Source organism: Vipera ursinii, assembly GCF_947247035.1.
Source record: "Vipera ursinii genome assembly, chromosome: 3".
Classification (NCBI taxonomy): domain Eukaryota; kingdom Metazoa; phylum Chordata; class Lepidosauria; order Squamata; family Viperidae; genus Vipera; species Vipera ursinii.
Genome location: NC_139516.1, coordinates 94,265,770 through 94,282,166, shown reverse-complemented (window position 1 = coordinate 94,282,166; position 16,397 = coordinate 94,265,770). Strand labels below are relative to the sequence as shown.

General features: G+C 38.2%; 1 protein-coding gene across 4 annotated transcripts in view; it reads right to left on the bottom strand.

Moving 5' to 3' along the window:
* Positions 1–12,723, bottom strand: part of KCNT2 (potassium sodium-activated channel subfamily T member 2) — a 267,504-nt gene extending 254,781 nt beyond the window's left edge. For all 4 annotated transcript variants that reach the window (XM_083358889.1, XM_083358890.1, XM_083358891.1 and 1 more), the window contains exon 1: positions 12,268–12,723. In XM_083358889.1, coding sequence (XP_083215015.1) covers positions 12,268–12,362 — 95 coding nt within the window. In that variant the 5' untranslated portion in view covers positions 12,363–12,723. The remainder of the gene's footprint in view (positions 1–12,267) is intronic.
* Between the last annotated feature and the right edge of the window lie 3,674 nt (positions 12,724–16,397).

The window sequence follows — 16,397 nt, the reverse complement described above, 5'->3', positions numbered from 1 at the left end:
GCATGAAGAGGATTGCCATGGTATATCATCATCATCATCATTCACAATTATCACTTAGAAATATACCAACACTATGGTCACATTATTTGATATTTAATGTAAACTTTTCTAAACTGTTTTAATGTCGTATAAACCAGGGGTGCATTCAGTGGCAATGATTTTCATATTTTCCTTTTTTCCCCCCAGAAACCAGTTTCCAATTTCTGGCAAAAAAAATGGGTCACATTTGCTTAATGACTGCAGCAAAAAAGGTTGTAAAATTAGGCGCAGTCTGGTGTTTACAGCTACAAAATCTCATGGCCAAAATTGTGGCCTCAATTTCAGTCATAAGTAGAGGACTATGGGTAAATGGAGCATTGTCCTAGGTCATTCTTTCATGAATTATTTGCCTCTTATGTTATTCTACACTTGTAACATCATTGTTCTGAATTTGGAATGCTGGCCTTACTTTTTCTCTGTCCCCCATTCATCAATAAACCGAAGTGATGACTGTATAGTGAAAGGAAGGATATTTGCATACATACTTTGTATATATTATTTATATTATTGATATCCTGCCTTTATTATTTTTACAAAGAACCCAAAGTGGCAAACATATTGAACATATCTTCCTCTTTCTATTTTCCCCACAACAACAGCCCTGTAAGGTAGGTTGGGCTGAGAGACAGTGACTGTCCCAAAGTCACCCAGCTGGCTTTCATAGCTAAGGTGGGACTAGAACTCACGGTCTCCCATTTTCTACCTTAGTGTCTTAATCACTAGACTAAATTGGCTCTCTCATGTAACTACGTAAATGAGTGCAGTAAAACTACACATACTATCCAAAAATTCTCTTCTCTTTCAAAATAATTTTGAAATCAAATTCTCTTTCATCAAATTGAATTAGAGTCAGAAAAAAATATACAAGAATATCTGCTTGGTACTCTAGCAACTTTATGTCCATAAGATAAGTTCAACTGTGATGATTCCAGACAATATTTAAGAAAAAAAAACACAACAACACAAACTCTTGGTTATATTGTTCTGAATGCTTGTTTCTAAATGTTAGTTCACTTTTTGAAGGCACTCTGACAAAATAGGATTTCCAAAGCTCTTAAACAATGCAACAATGTAATTTGTATCTGTCAAGACTCATGCTGAATGAATGGTGCAGAAGACACACAATTCTGGCATTGAATATAAATTGCATTTTTTTTCCTTTAGAAATCTAGTTCTGCTATTGCTTTTAGAAATAAAAATATCCACTCAGATATAGAAAGTCTGGATATTTGAGAAAGGGAACCTCCTACGGAACAGCATTCTCCCAAACGTTTGATCAGCTCTTTCCTTTTTAGCATTTAAAAGACTATTAAAACATAGCTATTGAAACAAGTCCTGGAGTCTGCAGACAGGTAGTCCTTGACTTACATCCATTTGTTTAGTGACCATATGAAGTTGCAACGGCACTGAAAAAAGTTACTTATGGCCATTTTTCACACAACTATTGCAGCATCCCCAAGGTCAGGTGATCAAAATTCAGATCTTGGCAACTGGTTCCTATTTATGATGGTTGCAGTGTCCTGGGATCATGCAATCATTTTTTGCGATCTTTCTGACAAGCAAAGTCAATGAGGAAGCTAGATTCACTTAACAGCTGTGTTACTAACTTAACAGCTGAAGTGATTCACTTAACAACTGTGGCAAGAAAGGCCGTACAGTGGAGCGAAACTCCCTTAACAACTGTCTCACTTAGCAATGCAAATTTTGGGCTCAACTATCATTGTAAGTCGAGGACTACCTGTACTTTTTCCCTCAAATAATTAATTGTGACTCATCAAATGTATTTTATTCCTGGCTCTTACATACATATTTTTATGATGTTATTTTATGAGCTAAATTTCATTTCTTTTTATCCTGACTTATGGAGGGGAAATTTTATGTCACTCAGAATCGGTTTTGAATGAATAAATGAATGAATACATACTTCCCTCACTGAGAGCAGTAAACACTTAAAGCCTGTTGCAAGCTGCCGAGGATCCCACTTATATATAACATTCAAGTTCTCTTTCTGTTTTCCAAGTTACTGATTCTATTGATCGATGCTCAAGAGCTTCCAAGGAAACCCAGGCTTCTCCAAACAGTCAGACATTTATTCTTCAAAGCCTTTTCATAATAAAAGTAAACAAAGAAGTTTATATTATCTTGACAGCTAGTAAATAATGAACATTTCTAATCAAGATGGAGCATATACATCAATAGCACCAATTGGTTAAAGGCTGTTTATACAATTCTTTAGTATATATTTATATTTGAGGCAGGGAGTGTAGGCACATAAATTTAAGCAGGCAGTGTGGACAAACCTATTGCATGAGTCTCAAATGTGTATTTGTATATAACATATACAGATTAAAGGTAATCCTCAATTTACAGACATTTAATGACCATTCAGAGATACAAAAGCATGGGAAAGGGTGCTTTACGCAAAGCACTTCTGGCTTTAAAAATGTGGCACTGCCCCCACTCACTCCATGTGTCAACATGGCCACAATGAGGTGCTTGGCAACCAGCTAAAATTCAAGACTGGTTGAAACATCCTATGGTCACATGACCGTGATTAGTGTTTCTGGCATTTTTTGTCAGTTTCTGGCAAAACAAAAAAAATGTCCATTCAGGAAAATGGATTCAAATTTAAGACCATATGATTTGCATGACAACTACTGTAAAAATGGTCATGGGACATGACCCATGCATGCCAGAACTTATGATGAACTTCCAGTTCCAATTCTGATCTTAAGTTTAAAACTATATGTATTTACTTGTTCTTGCATGTGTTGGAGATGTCAAGAACATGTAATCTCTGTAATATCCTATAATTCTATATACTAAAGTTTTCATGTCTGCTGGTAACCTTCAATTGAGTGAAACTGGAAAGTATAAGAAAACAATTATTGAACCAAGATAACTCAAATGAGCTAATTTACAGAATGCCAGGAACCATGATACCCATTGCAACAAAATTTTGCCTTCCAACTACATTTCCCAGAAACCCATCTGTTGCATGGTACAAGGGAAGATGGGAAGACCATATCCCCACTCTCTTTCCCACCTCCCTTTGACCTGTGCACCCAGATAAGCAGCAATTGGTGCTTTGGAACTGAGACTGAAGTTTGTAATCTCTTAACAGTGATGGATGGCAAGGGAAAGACAGGGGGAGCAACTTGGAGGCCTGCTGAGGTGAGGCTGGCTGGAGGGTGGGACCTTTGAGGATATGTCAGGTTGGACAGCAGGGATAAGATTTTCCTCACGGTCACAGCTCCCTTTGTTATGCCTCCTCCCAGCAAAATGGCAGGACATTCTGGACATCAGCCAAAGAGAAGTGATTTCTAATGCTCCTGCCAGCTTCCTACAAGCAACAGGAAATGGAGGAAGCCAGCAGGAAGTTGGGAGTCCCTCCCAGTTCCCACTGCTTTTTTTGCCTGTTGATAGTCATTCCATTTCTCTGGGTAAGGAAATATCTCTGAAAGGATGACCTAACAGGTCACAGGTTCTCTACTAGTCAAACAAATAGTCAAGACAACTAGCCCTGCCGTGGAAGTTCAGTAATGAGTATAAGAATATTGCAAACTTCATTATGACTTTGTTCCCCCACCCCAATTGTTCTAACAGTTACAGGATTCCCCAAACTACAAGCATTACAGAATTATGTTGAGGATGGCTGCCCATTATTATAAATACTGTAATTCATTTATCGCTCCTGTAATATAATACAGCAACATTCAGGAAACATTTTGTCCAGATATTGACTCTGTTAGCCATCAGTGTAAAGCAAAAGATAGAAAAGGAGGAGGACTGGGCAGACTCAACCTCAGTACAGCATGTTGTTGCTTATTTTATAATCTAGTAGTAAACTCCATTTTTGCAACTAAATCTACTCATTAAATTCCATTTTATTCAAACAGAATTACTCCCATATAAATCTTTTTTTAGGCTGGAATTTTGCCAGTTCTGCAAGATTTATACCTTAGATTTATTAAGTCTACTAAGTAGCAGTATCCCAGGGCACAAGGTGCTGGAGCACACTGTTCTAGGGGGAAATCCCAGGGTAGGACAACAGATATTAAAAATGACAAATATACATGGGGAGTTCAAAGATATAATACAAACAATAATTATTATACTCAAGAGTTACAACTAATCTTTAAAACTCATTTAAAGCATTAATATAAACTGAAAAAAATGTGGTCTTTCAAATTTACCATACTTTTTCAAATACAGTTTATAAATGTATTTCATCAACAATAGAATAGGTACATTTAGAAATCATATAAATTGATTTCTCAGGCTATCTGTATTGCTTCATTATGGTATAGTTACTTTTATTTATATCACGGAAAATCCATCTCCCTCTTTCTTTCTCTCTCAACTATATGCATTTTTGGATGAAGAGTCTGCTAGCAAGATGTTCTTTCAACTCAATAGAATCTCACTAATGTGGGATTTCAGGGGTTCTCCTATCAGTTTCCTTAAAATAGCTGACCAGTCAAAATTCTGACAATGTTTATTATTAGCTAATGTAGCTGTGGAGAATATGGAGGATGGCCTTGACAAGCAGAGGGAAGCTGTGTTACCAAGGCAACTATCAAATCAACCTGACTTGAGTGCATACCAAAAAAGTGGTTTCCAAAAATTTCTCAGACAGCTTCCCCCATTCACATGAAGGTAAAAGGAGGGGGAGTACATTCAGCACATTGCAAGATTCTTATTCAGTGGTTTTTCTAATAAATGTAGTCTTAAACAGGTTTTAGTCTGATCTACCATATAGGGCTATACATCTTCAGTGCAAGTCTTCACTGCAAACATCTTCAACCTAGGCAAGAAACAACTGCACTATACAATTCTTTGTATATACCTGTAAATACAATTCCTGTGATATACCTTTAAACCTGCCAAACAATTTTTGTAGCACATTCCTGATACAAGACTTTTGAGTACTGTACTCTGCCATCTTATATTCAGTATGGAACTAGTGGTGGCTTTTTGACCTAGAGCATCCAGGGGAAATTGCTTTTGGAAAGGCCCCATATTGCATAAACAACCACAAAGTTCCTTTTTCTGGACATGAGGCTAAGGAAACAACCTCCTACAATGGTAAACTTCTTTTCTTTGTTAACCCAGTGCAGTCTTGACACAGGGACTTACTAATAAGCCTCTAGGGTCAGGAACCACCTGTAGGGCAGTTAAGACTGCATCAAGTCTGAATGATAGTCTATCAATCTCCACTTCATTGTTCTTCATGGCTACTGCTGCTCTGTTACCTAGTGCAGCCAATCACCTAATACAGTTCTGGATTCTCCCCAGCCTGTGGCATCTCCCAATATTCTAGTCAAAAAGCCACCCGACCAGGGGTTTGTTTACATTACAGTGTCTATGTCCAAAAACCAAGGCTGAAAGAAACAGTACTATAGAAGGGAGGGAGGGAGGGAGGGAGGCAGGCATGCAGGAAGGAAATGTTAGCCAAATTCAGCTGAATCCCAATTGATTTCTGTCAGCCATGCCCCTTTCACTTCAATTGTAATATTCTATACAGCTCCTTCTACCACCTCCCCACACAAAAGTGCCATTTTGTACTGAGGCTAAAGTCACAAGTACACTTATAAAATTACCTCCAGGAATTGCCCACCTCACATTTTAATTTGCTTTTATTATTAGAAATGGAAGGAAAAATGGGGAAAAATGTTCCAACAAAAACGCAAGCCATGGAATCCTAGAAAATTTTAGTGTCAACACCATCTATTCAAACTGTAAGGCCTGAGCTACAGCCAATGTCTTCTAAAACCTGAATGGGACTAGCACTGGTGATACAGAGCGAGCAGCTCGCCAAACCGTTTCCTTCGTAAAATGAACAAGTCATGAATCACCTTAGCGCTTTAAGAAAAATGTTAGCACATAGAGGGATGTCAATTAATTTGTTAATTTGGCATCGTTAACATGCATGGCACTTTACAAAACAAGGGCAGCTGTGAAAGGAGAAAGACTAACAAAGCATGAACATGAACAAGAGGGCAAGTGTACACAGTGTTTTTCTCTTAGCACAGGCAGGAGCAAATCTCTATCTATGTGTTCATATAATCCTTTAGAAAAAGTACAAAAAGGCTTCACTGCTGACAGTGACACACTTGTGACTTACCATTTATCAATGTTGGACATCAGTCTATAGCTGAGCTATCTGCTTTCCAAAGGATTACAATGTTAGGAAATATTTAATGAAGAAAAATTTCCTATCAGTGAGGGCTGACAGTTTCTATGGCAATGTTACCAATTTTTCCCTAAAAGCAATCATGTTTCTATGAAAATATGTACATAACAGCCATCCACATAAATGGTAATATCACAGCAAAAACAAAAAGTTATTTCCTAATTGGCTTAGACTTTTGCAATTCATATCCATGAACAATCTTTCATTCTCAACTTAAATTGCAATTGCACTGATTTCAGCTTTACACAATTTCCTCTTCTCTTTAGTGTTTGATTGCAGCACCATAGTGTTACATTATAACCCCCCCTAGATATTTCAAGCAAACGAAGACAAACATTTCCATATACACAATATCAATAATTCAAAAAGGCAATAGTTGGTGTTCTTTTGGGTAATTGCTTCTGGGCTTCTACAATTCAACAATCACATGATCTTTAACTCAGAAAACACATTATATTTTCCACGTTTCTCCAATTCTGTTCTGTTCTCAGTTCTCAGTAACGAAGAACACCATAGTCCTTCTTCAAAAGCCAGGAATGAATACATAAACTTCCACATGAACTTTAATTTAGGGTATGCTGTTAGCAGCATGCTATTAATTGCTGAGGTGGAGAATCAGGTTCCATATTTTATTTTAAAAAATCCTTTTATCTCTCTGTGATCAGTAATATTAAATACAAGATGGAAGAACAGAATTGCCAAATCTCATTTCACTGGACTTGTGTTATTCAAAGTAAAAGTCTAAAACGTGTATAAATAATTTAATTTTTTTGGGAATCTCAGTATGTTATGGGACCAAGAGGTTTGCAAATGAATTTTGGGAAGTACATAACCTGGTATTTTTAGCTAAAACAAATCACACACCTAATTTAATGAAATAATAACATAGAAAGCTGCTGGCACCTGGATGTTTAACTAGATGGATTAGTAAGTTTATTGTTCTAACCACAAATCATAACACTTAACATACTATAAAATAAAATAACAGTAGAATAGAGAAATTACAAAATAAAGTATTATATATAAGGTCAAAACAAGCTAAAGCCAGTCTATAACTAAGAATGTAAGCATTTCTTTCTAAATAACAGCAGAGTAAAAGTCACAACCTGGGTGCTCACAGTTGGAAACATTGTCTGCAAGAAGATAGTGCAATTGTTCAAGGTCCAAGAGCTTGAGTTCCTCTACCATCATTATTTGGCCACAATCAGACTGCAAATGGGGCAGTGGAGGACATAATAAATAATGGGGAGGGAGAGGACATTTATAAAATCTCGTTTCAAGATATGTGGAGGACATTGGCTACAGACCAAAGGATGTAAAAGCCCTTCTCAGTAAGACACTGGTGATATTAACCAGGTTCTAGGTAAAGCTTCAGTGTTGTTTATAGTGATGGTACCAAGATGATTCTACTGCAGTGGCATCTTTACTTTCATCCCTTTCAAAAAAAAAAACTTACCTCTAACATTTTTTTGTATTCCAAGACCTACCTTCTCCCCAAAGTGGTAAGGAATACATTGATAAAATGGATGACAAAATCTAGTTAATTGATCCCCAACTGTGTAATGGAGAAAACAGATTTTGGCAAGGAGGGATTCTTGAAGGTTTTCTACAGTAGGTTCTTATAATTCCCAAAAATGGAAAGTTTATTTTAATGAGGATGGAAAGTAATCTCCATCCTTAAATAATCAGATGCCCTGGAGGGGGCCCATCTTCCTTAGGAAGTTGTTTTGGATTAAATCCAATTGGGTAATAACCAGATTCAGACTCATAACATACAGGCTATTACCTTGCCTGGGAATATTTTCAGGGCAGGGGTATCAGGTGCCCTTCCTTGTGGACTGGTGGACTTTAAAGTTTGAGAAAAAGCACACCAGGTTTTAACTATAGTTTAGTTTAGTTTAGTTTAGTTTTATTGGATTTTTATACCGCCCTTCTCCCGAAGGACTCAGGGCGGTGAACAGGGCATATAATAAAAATACAAAAATACAAAAGTTAAAAAAAGAATTAAATTAATGCCCACAATAAAACAATAGAAATATACAAATAATTAAAACCCTAAAATAACTCCCCATCAGGCCAGGCCAGCTTGTTCGAATAAGTGGGTCTTTAACCCGCGCCGGAAGGAGCGGAGATCCGGTGCCATCCGGAGCTCCACCGGCAGTTGATTCCACAGGGCCGGGGTGCCCACAGAGAAGGACCTCCCCCTGGGGGCCACCAGCCGGCATTCTCTGACCGGAGGCACCCTGAGGAGGCCCTCTCTGTGGGAACGCACAGGGCGGAGGGGTGTTGACGCCGGCAGCAGGTGGTCCCCGAGGTATTCCGGACCCATGCCATGTAAGGACTTAAAAACCATCACTAAGACCTTGAACCTCACCCGGAAGACAACTGGTAACCAATGCAGCTCGCGGAGCAAAGGTGTAACATGGGAGTACCGGGAAACTCCCAAGACAACTCTCGCGGCCGCATTCTGTACCAGTTGGAGCCTCCGAGTGGTCTTCAAGGGAAGCCCCATGTAGAGAGCATTGCAATAGTCAAGACGAGAGGTCACGAGCGCATGAGTGACCGTACACAGGGCATCCCGGTCTAGATAGGGCCGCAACTGACGCACCAGGCGAACCTGAGCGAAAGTGTGCTGAAGTCATGATTTGGCAGTGATAAATAGTTTTATGAATCCTGCCAAGCCAAACCAGGCAAAGCATATTATAACTTGGCATTACATGGGAACCCAGCCAGTGAGCAAACACATGTATAAAACATTTTCTTAAAGACATTTACTGAGTTCAGATTATCTTTACCTGGTTTTTACTTCATAAGCATTTTATTATAAAAACTAATAATAATAATTGAAGTTGTGTTTTGTCTGAAATAAGATTCTAAGAGAAATACAATCATCACAAGATTCCCCAGCTGAATGTAAGACAGTTCAAAACTATGTTTAAGTTTCATATGAATAACAGAAAACTTGACCAAACTGAACACATCCATTTTATATAATAAACAACTTTGATTTTTGTAAAGGATGTGAGCTACTGGGTAATTGAAAGCACCTAATAATTCTATTATGGTGTATGATAATATGTCACTAATAGTTATATATCACAATTTAAACCAAATGATCAATAAATGCTCCTTAAACATTGTTTTTCATAATATTTTAATTTCCCAGTATTCACTTTTAGTGATACAGCCACAATCATTTGTGCACTGTTTGTAATTCAAGTGGCTTGCTCACCATAAAACACCAAAATTGAAAGAAAAACAAAGTGGCCTCCCTTAGCATTTTTCTTTTTAATAGCAATTTGCTTTTTATCACTTCAGGACTCCTATTTGACTATAAAAAGGAAATTAAGGAGCTTCTATAGTTATATATCTCATCTATTCCTCATTCCAAAAAAACTCAATGTCTGATACAACCCTCAGGTTCACATGGTTAAGCTTAGGCATTCTTAACCATCTTTCTAATAAACCACAACACGGTGGATGAACTCAACCAATGAGTGACACAAGGAGGGTTAAAATTTTACCTGGATTTAGTAAACAATCATAAATGTATGTTTACCAGAATTCTTGAAAGAATGACCATCAGATTTTCTTACCTGGAGATGTAAAAAAAATGAGGGTTCAATATATATATATATGAGAGTGATATGGTCATGTAACCAGTACTTTTTCAAATATGGTATTTATACTCATGGGAAAATCTTTAAATGTCAAAGATGTTAATGCGATTTTAAATTACATATATCCACCCAGAGTCATCCTATTAGTGAGATAGGCAATATATAAATTTAATAAATAAAAATAAAATAAATATACCAAGATTTCCAATCTGAGTGTATATGGTTGCATTGTGCATAGAGGTTATTAAAAGAAACATATTGAGAAATTGGAAGAATAATATTACAGAAGTAATGCTTTTGGAAATATGTAAATTATCTATCTTGGAAAAGGCAATATTCTTTACTAATCAAAGGATGAAGCAACCTGTAATATTTTGGCAGAGACTGTATATTTTGCAATAATATTTTGCATTTGATTTTACTATAGTACCATATGTCAGTATTGATCAAAGGTAGATTTTATTATTTTTTTCTCCTTTTCTTTTTCTGTTTTCTATCAGTTTTTAAAGTTCAGTTTATATTTTACATTTTTTCTATATTTAACATTTAACGTTAACTTTTTAAAAATTAAAAAAATGGTTAGCAAAATCTGTAGATGTGCAGAAACAATTCTATGCTCAAAGTTTGGACTTAAAATGTGCTCAGAGGCCACTTCCAACTTCAAAGAGAGGAAGAAAACTGGAACAAGCCACACTTACTAGAGGGGTGGAGGAAGTCAACACAGTGACTGTCAACTTGGAACCCTGATCATGACAGGAGGCAATGTTTATACTCCAGCATGTACAGGAAAGACAATGGTGGTGTTCATCAAGATATTATGAGGAATATAACAGAAAAGAGCATGTTGTAGGAGCACTTTGTGTCACTCAAACATTCGATAATCTTGAGATGTTACAGAATCATCCATTCAGTTTTATAATTTGCTCTGAATGACCTAGCACATCTATTTCCTAGTAATATGCAACAACCTACACATTCAGAAAAAGGTCTGACATAATTATGATTTTCCTAAAGTCAAAAAATAAGGAAGGCCAGAAGACCCACCTCACAATATTGATATTCTACAGATGGATCTATCTATCTATCTATCTATCTATCTATCTATCTATCTATCTATCTATCTCTATCTCTATATCTATATCTATCTATAAACTCTACATCAGATCCAATCCTTTACACACTTACAGTGGAATAAGCTACACTTAAGGCAATAAGCATTGTATTTAATAAACATGTTCATGGATATATTATATTACATATTAATGTACACCTGTATTAAAATACACTATAAAAGGTACAAATAAACTAAATTATTAAAATAATATAAAAGGCTGCATATGTTTAAATCTAGCAGCACAGTGAGAAAATTTAAGACAGTTAGCCCATCTAATTAATATAAAAAATCAAAATGGAATAAAGTATTGCTGGACATTATTTAGCTCCATCAGGCAGCTATAGTACAATGATCCCAGTGATTTGTCAGGAAAGACCTGATACTTCATCACTGAAAAAGCTAAGTAGATGTAATTTCTCCATATTCATTTCCAGTCTCTGGTTGGAAGATCACCAGAGCCTAATAAAAGAATGCAAACATGTTTAAGTGAAGCTTCCAAAACTGACTTTTTTTTAGAAATGCCTTACTTATATAAATGTTATTTTTTTCAGAGAAAGGACACGTGATGCCAAAACAGCATGGTTAGCATGGTCATGCATTCAGAAAACCTACACAGACAGTGAGAGAATCATTACTAGCAGATTAACCTTTTCCTTCAAACAGAAAGAAAATTTAACAGATATTGATGTCTTTCCCAAGAATTAAAAGACTAGTGAATATCAATCTCTCTTCAGACATAACAGCATGTGGAGAAGTAGGAAACACCCAAGAGAAAAGTGAGGTTAAGAGGATATGGCCATTGGGTAAATAAAGAATAGTGGAGAAGAGAGCTAACTCATAGAAACCCATATTAGTAGCAATTGCATACATACATACTAGGTAGGCAAAACCATATTTGTTCAGGTGTATTCATGCCATACATACTTCTATGCACATGAATACCCGCGGCATATGTATGAATTGACAAAAGATACAAATATGTAGAAGTAGCCTGTGCTTTGTGTACAAATGACTGAAGAATAAGGAGATCCATAATGGTTAGGAAATTAATTACCAAAATTCATCCTTAGGCATATACAGTGTGGTTATTATGCAAGACAGATGCAAATGTCAGGTGCCTGGATGTATTATCCATGCACTCCAGAATTACACCCCTTCTGAAGCTCTTGCAATGTAGAAGAAATAGAGCCACACGTTCCCTATTTCTAGGAACACCCCATACTACACGCATCATCACTCCCCCCCTCCTCCCCTTTCTGTATCTTTCTTTGCACAAATGCTTCACCTCGCCTACTCACCTCTCGTCGTTCTGCCATCCCTGATCTCCCAGTAGCAAATCCCGGAACCTGTATCTTGGAGGAAGCGGAGGAACCTCATTCTCCAGGTCTACCATCCTGAAAGGGAGAGGAGGGTAAAAGCACACTCCTCACAGGGTACTAACGGCAGCAGCAGTAAGAAGCAAGATAACACGGCGACCAAAAAACGAGACTTAGCCCGTGCTTAGAGGAGAACCCAGGCTACGATGCGACTAAAGCTCTCTTGCCGTTTCGCACAAGCGAGCATGCAAAATCTGTTGCACCTGCTGGCAAAGTTATTTAAAAGCTCCCCCACTTCCTTCTTTCCAACCTGTATCGATCGCAACAGGAGGCAGAGGAGGGAGGGGGCGCGCGCACACGCACCGCAGCCAACTGGCCAGCGTCTCCAGATGCACGCGCAGGTCTCTCAGCCTGCCGGGATCGACAACAAAGGGTTGCCTGCCGCTGTTCTTGCCATCCTTTCCCGGCCATGCAAATGTCGTTTGGAGCTGCCGCTGTGAGCTCAGCCAATCGGGATTGGCCCTCAGGAGCACAATAAGGTGACGTACCGGGAACCTCGCCTTCTTCACCAATAGACTTTCCTCCTCATTAATATTCGGTGGCTGGAAGAATGGTTCTCTCCCCGGCCGGAGAAGGGGCGCAGATGGGTGAATGAAGATAACCTGGAGAGCTGAGTGACAGGTACGCCCGCCTGTAAGGTGGCCCCTTGAGTGACAGGTGCGCAGACTGTAAGGTGGCCCGTCCTGAACTGTGCTTAGCGCTTCGGTTTGCATTGTATAAGAAAGGCAGTGTTGCTTGCGCGGCCAGGTATTCAAATAGCAAATAGTGTGTCCTTCTTTTTCTGCCTTGCAACGCAGGCGCGGGGGGGGGGAGTAAGCGGGACGGTAGAAGGGTCTACCGGCGATAGTTCACGCAACACGTTTTACCCGGGATGAGCTTGAAGTACGATTAACTGAACCCGAGTTTCTGGGTTTACACGACCCATTGAAACAACCTCAGGAGGCTTAAGTTTAAAATGTTTCATTTCTAGCTCCGTGCAACGTCCGCATGCTGCGACTTCCTCCTTTAGAGAAACCTTCCCCATTTTGTGCCCCGAAAATAAATACATACAGATACATATGTATATATGTGTGTGTATGTGTACACACACACACACCTCCTTTCCCACCACTCCGGCTCAATGGCTGAAGATGATGGAAGATGTGCAGAACACGCCTAAGGGAACCAGTTTGGGAAAAGCTGCTGTAGACGGAGCGGAGTAAAGATTCAGCAGCCAAGTAACTCTGCGTGGCTCTTCGTTCAGGAGAAGGCGAGGAAGAGAAAACTAGAGATAACTTAATGCAGTGAAATAAAGCACAGTCCAAAACCCTGATTTTTCAACATTTATTAAAATTCTACCTATACACACACACACACACACACACACACAGAGAGAGAGAGAGAGAGAGAGAGAGAGAGAGAGAGAGAGAGAGAGAGAGAGAGAGATGGAGAGAGCAACAGAGACCTAGAGAATCATTACTTCTGCATTGTCTGTGGTAAAAGATAGGCAATGAACCCCCCAAAAGTGGGTCTGTTTGCACCTACAATAAGACATAGAAATTCTTTCTTCCAATTAACTCAGTTCTGTATCAGTGCTACTCAACACTTGGCCATAATGAAATGGCCATTTTTCTTTAGGTCTTCCAACCATAGTAAAAGAAGCTGCCCACTTCCTCCCTGTTGATCTCCCCACCTCTTCAGACGGTTTTTTGTTTTTTTTTTTGTTAAAAATCCACAGTGGTCACTGAAGTCAGAACCATTGTTGCCTTGTCCATGAATGCTTACTTTTACCATTTATTCCTCTATTACCAACAATCCACAGAAACATAGAATTAGAAAGAATTTTGCAGTTTCACCAATCAACAGCTCTGGAGAAAGTTGTGGTCCAAATCTTCTAGAGATGCATAGCAGGAAAGGACAGGTGGGTTTGGGGGTGGCTCAAGAATGCTATTGTGCATTCTGCCTCTGAATAATTGGTTTGTAACTTGTATACATTCTGGGACAGTTTGGGCATGCAGATCAGCCTAGTCTTAAACTGCTTTACATAACTACTTCTGAATACTCTTATCGGATTAACAAGGTTTAAAAAAGAATTTATAATTTATAATTTTCATTCTGTAGAATTGCTACCCAGCTAATTTCTGATTGACAAGAGAGATGATATACTATAGGCTGGGTTTGGGGTTTCCTAATATACAGATATCACCAAATCTATCATCTATGTCACTTTTAAGGGCCAGCCCTCATCTCCCATGGGTGCATTTATAGTTAAATTCCATTCCCTTATAGCAGAGGTCCCCAATCTTTCTAGGTTGGCAGCCCAGAGGGAAAGGAAGTGGCAGGCATGGGGCCGCATGCGCGATGCAAATGGTGATGGCATGAGTGTACATTTGATGCTGGGGGAAGACCTAGCACCTGTGTGGCACTGGGAGTGGGGCTAGTGCCCACGTGATGCTTGGGGCAGAGCTAGCGCAACAATGGGTGGACCGCTCAGGGCAGTGCTATCATGAGTGGGGGTGACTGCGCACACATACATGCACCCACTGATCAGCCATTCATGCAGCCCGGTGGCCAAGATCCAGGGCCCAGTAGTGGACCGCGGCCCAGAGGTTGGGGACCTCTGCCTTATAGCATAATTTGTTCTTTGTTTTTCTTATAAAAATCTATATCAGCTAACACATTCTCTTTATTCACTCCTAGTTCTGGGAACTTGACCAGAAACATCCATCTTAAGCATTATTGCAACATTATTTAAGAGTTCTAATAGGCTTCATGTGCATTTTCTCCACAATTCTTATAACAACATAACAAATTATTCTTATGATTTTCATTTTTCAGATGCAACATTGCAACTTCCTCATAGTTGCCCAGGGCAATGAAATCCTACTTATAACTATCTTATCCTACAGCTTTATCATTATTACCACAACATTTCATTTTAGCTTCCTTTTTAATCTTGCCCACCTCCTTTACACAAGATGCATTCTTGTTATACTTCTTTGGATTGTCCCACTGCCCAGAATTTCATTGTTTTCTCTTTGTTAGGTGTTGACTGATTCACTGCAGTCTCTCTCCATGATGGATGAGCAGAATGTTTCTGATTGTTGTTATTATTGCCATTGGTGGCCCTTTGTTTCTGGAAGAATGTTAGGGAAGGTCCCATTTTTGTTTGCTTTTAAATGGATCTCCAAAGTTTTGTCAGTTTGAATGTTTTATGGTCGGCCTCAAAATGATACCAGCATGCCACACCCTGAGAGTTCTGGTAGTCCAGTTGTCAATGCTTAGAAGATTTGGAAAAATGTATTTCTTTTTCTTCAGGTATTTAATTATTAAATGTGTAAGTATGTTATAATGTTTGCTTTCAATTTGTGTTTTTAATTTTTATAGCCTGCTTTATTTTTAATTTCTTGCTAGCTGCCTTGAAAGCTTGCCAGACTACAAAGACAGGGTGGGAATCAAATAAATATATGTCATCCTGTTTTCTGTTTAATATCTTTTTAATTGCATTTGCAGACCTCCTTGGGTAAAAAGCTTTGTTGTGAAAGGCAACATAAAAGACTATAAACCAAGAAGATGAGAACAAACAAGCAGGGGATGAAGAAGATCCATTGCACTTGAAGCTTATCTGAGGGTCTAAAAAGTATATTAGAAAGGTATTCAGTATTACTTCTAAATATAAATGCTTTATATCTCTTTAGTTTGCTCTTCATACATCAAGCCTAGAGGTCAGACCTCAGTTTCCTTTTTATTAACAATAACAGAGAAAAATAGATGTTTCAATATTTTATTCCTAGGCTAGATCTTAATAATATTTTGAATTGGTAATGAAGCAATCTCAATCAGATTGGAATGCAGTCTATATTAGAATAAAATTAAGATATGGTAGCGGTTTATTTTCTGACCATAATATTTTCTGATGGATTTACAAAATAGAGTTAAAACTACAATGTAGTTTTTAAAAAAAAATCTGTTGAATTATTGATTCTTTCATATCTAAGAGCTGAACCATGAAACTCAGGTTCAGTCAGCAATATTCCATACATAATCTTTTAATCCTTTCCCATTCTGTTATG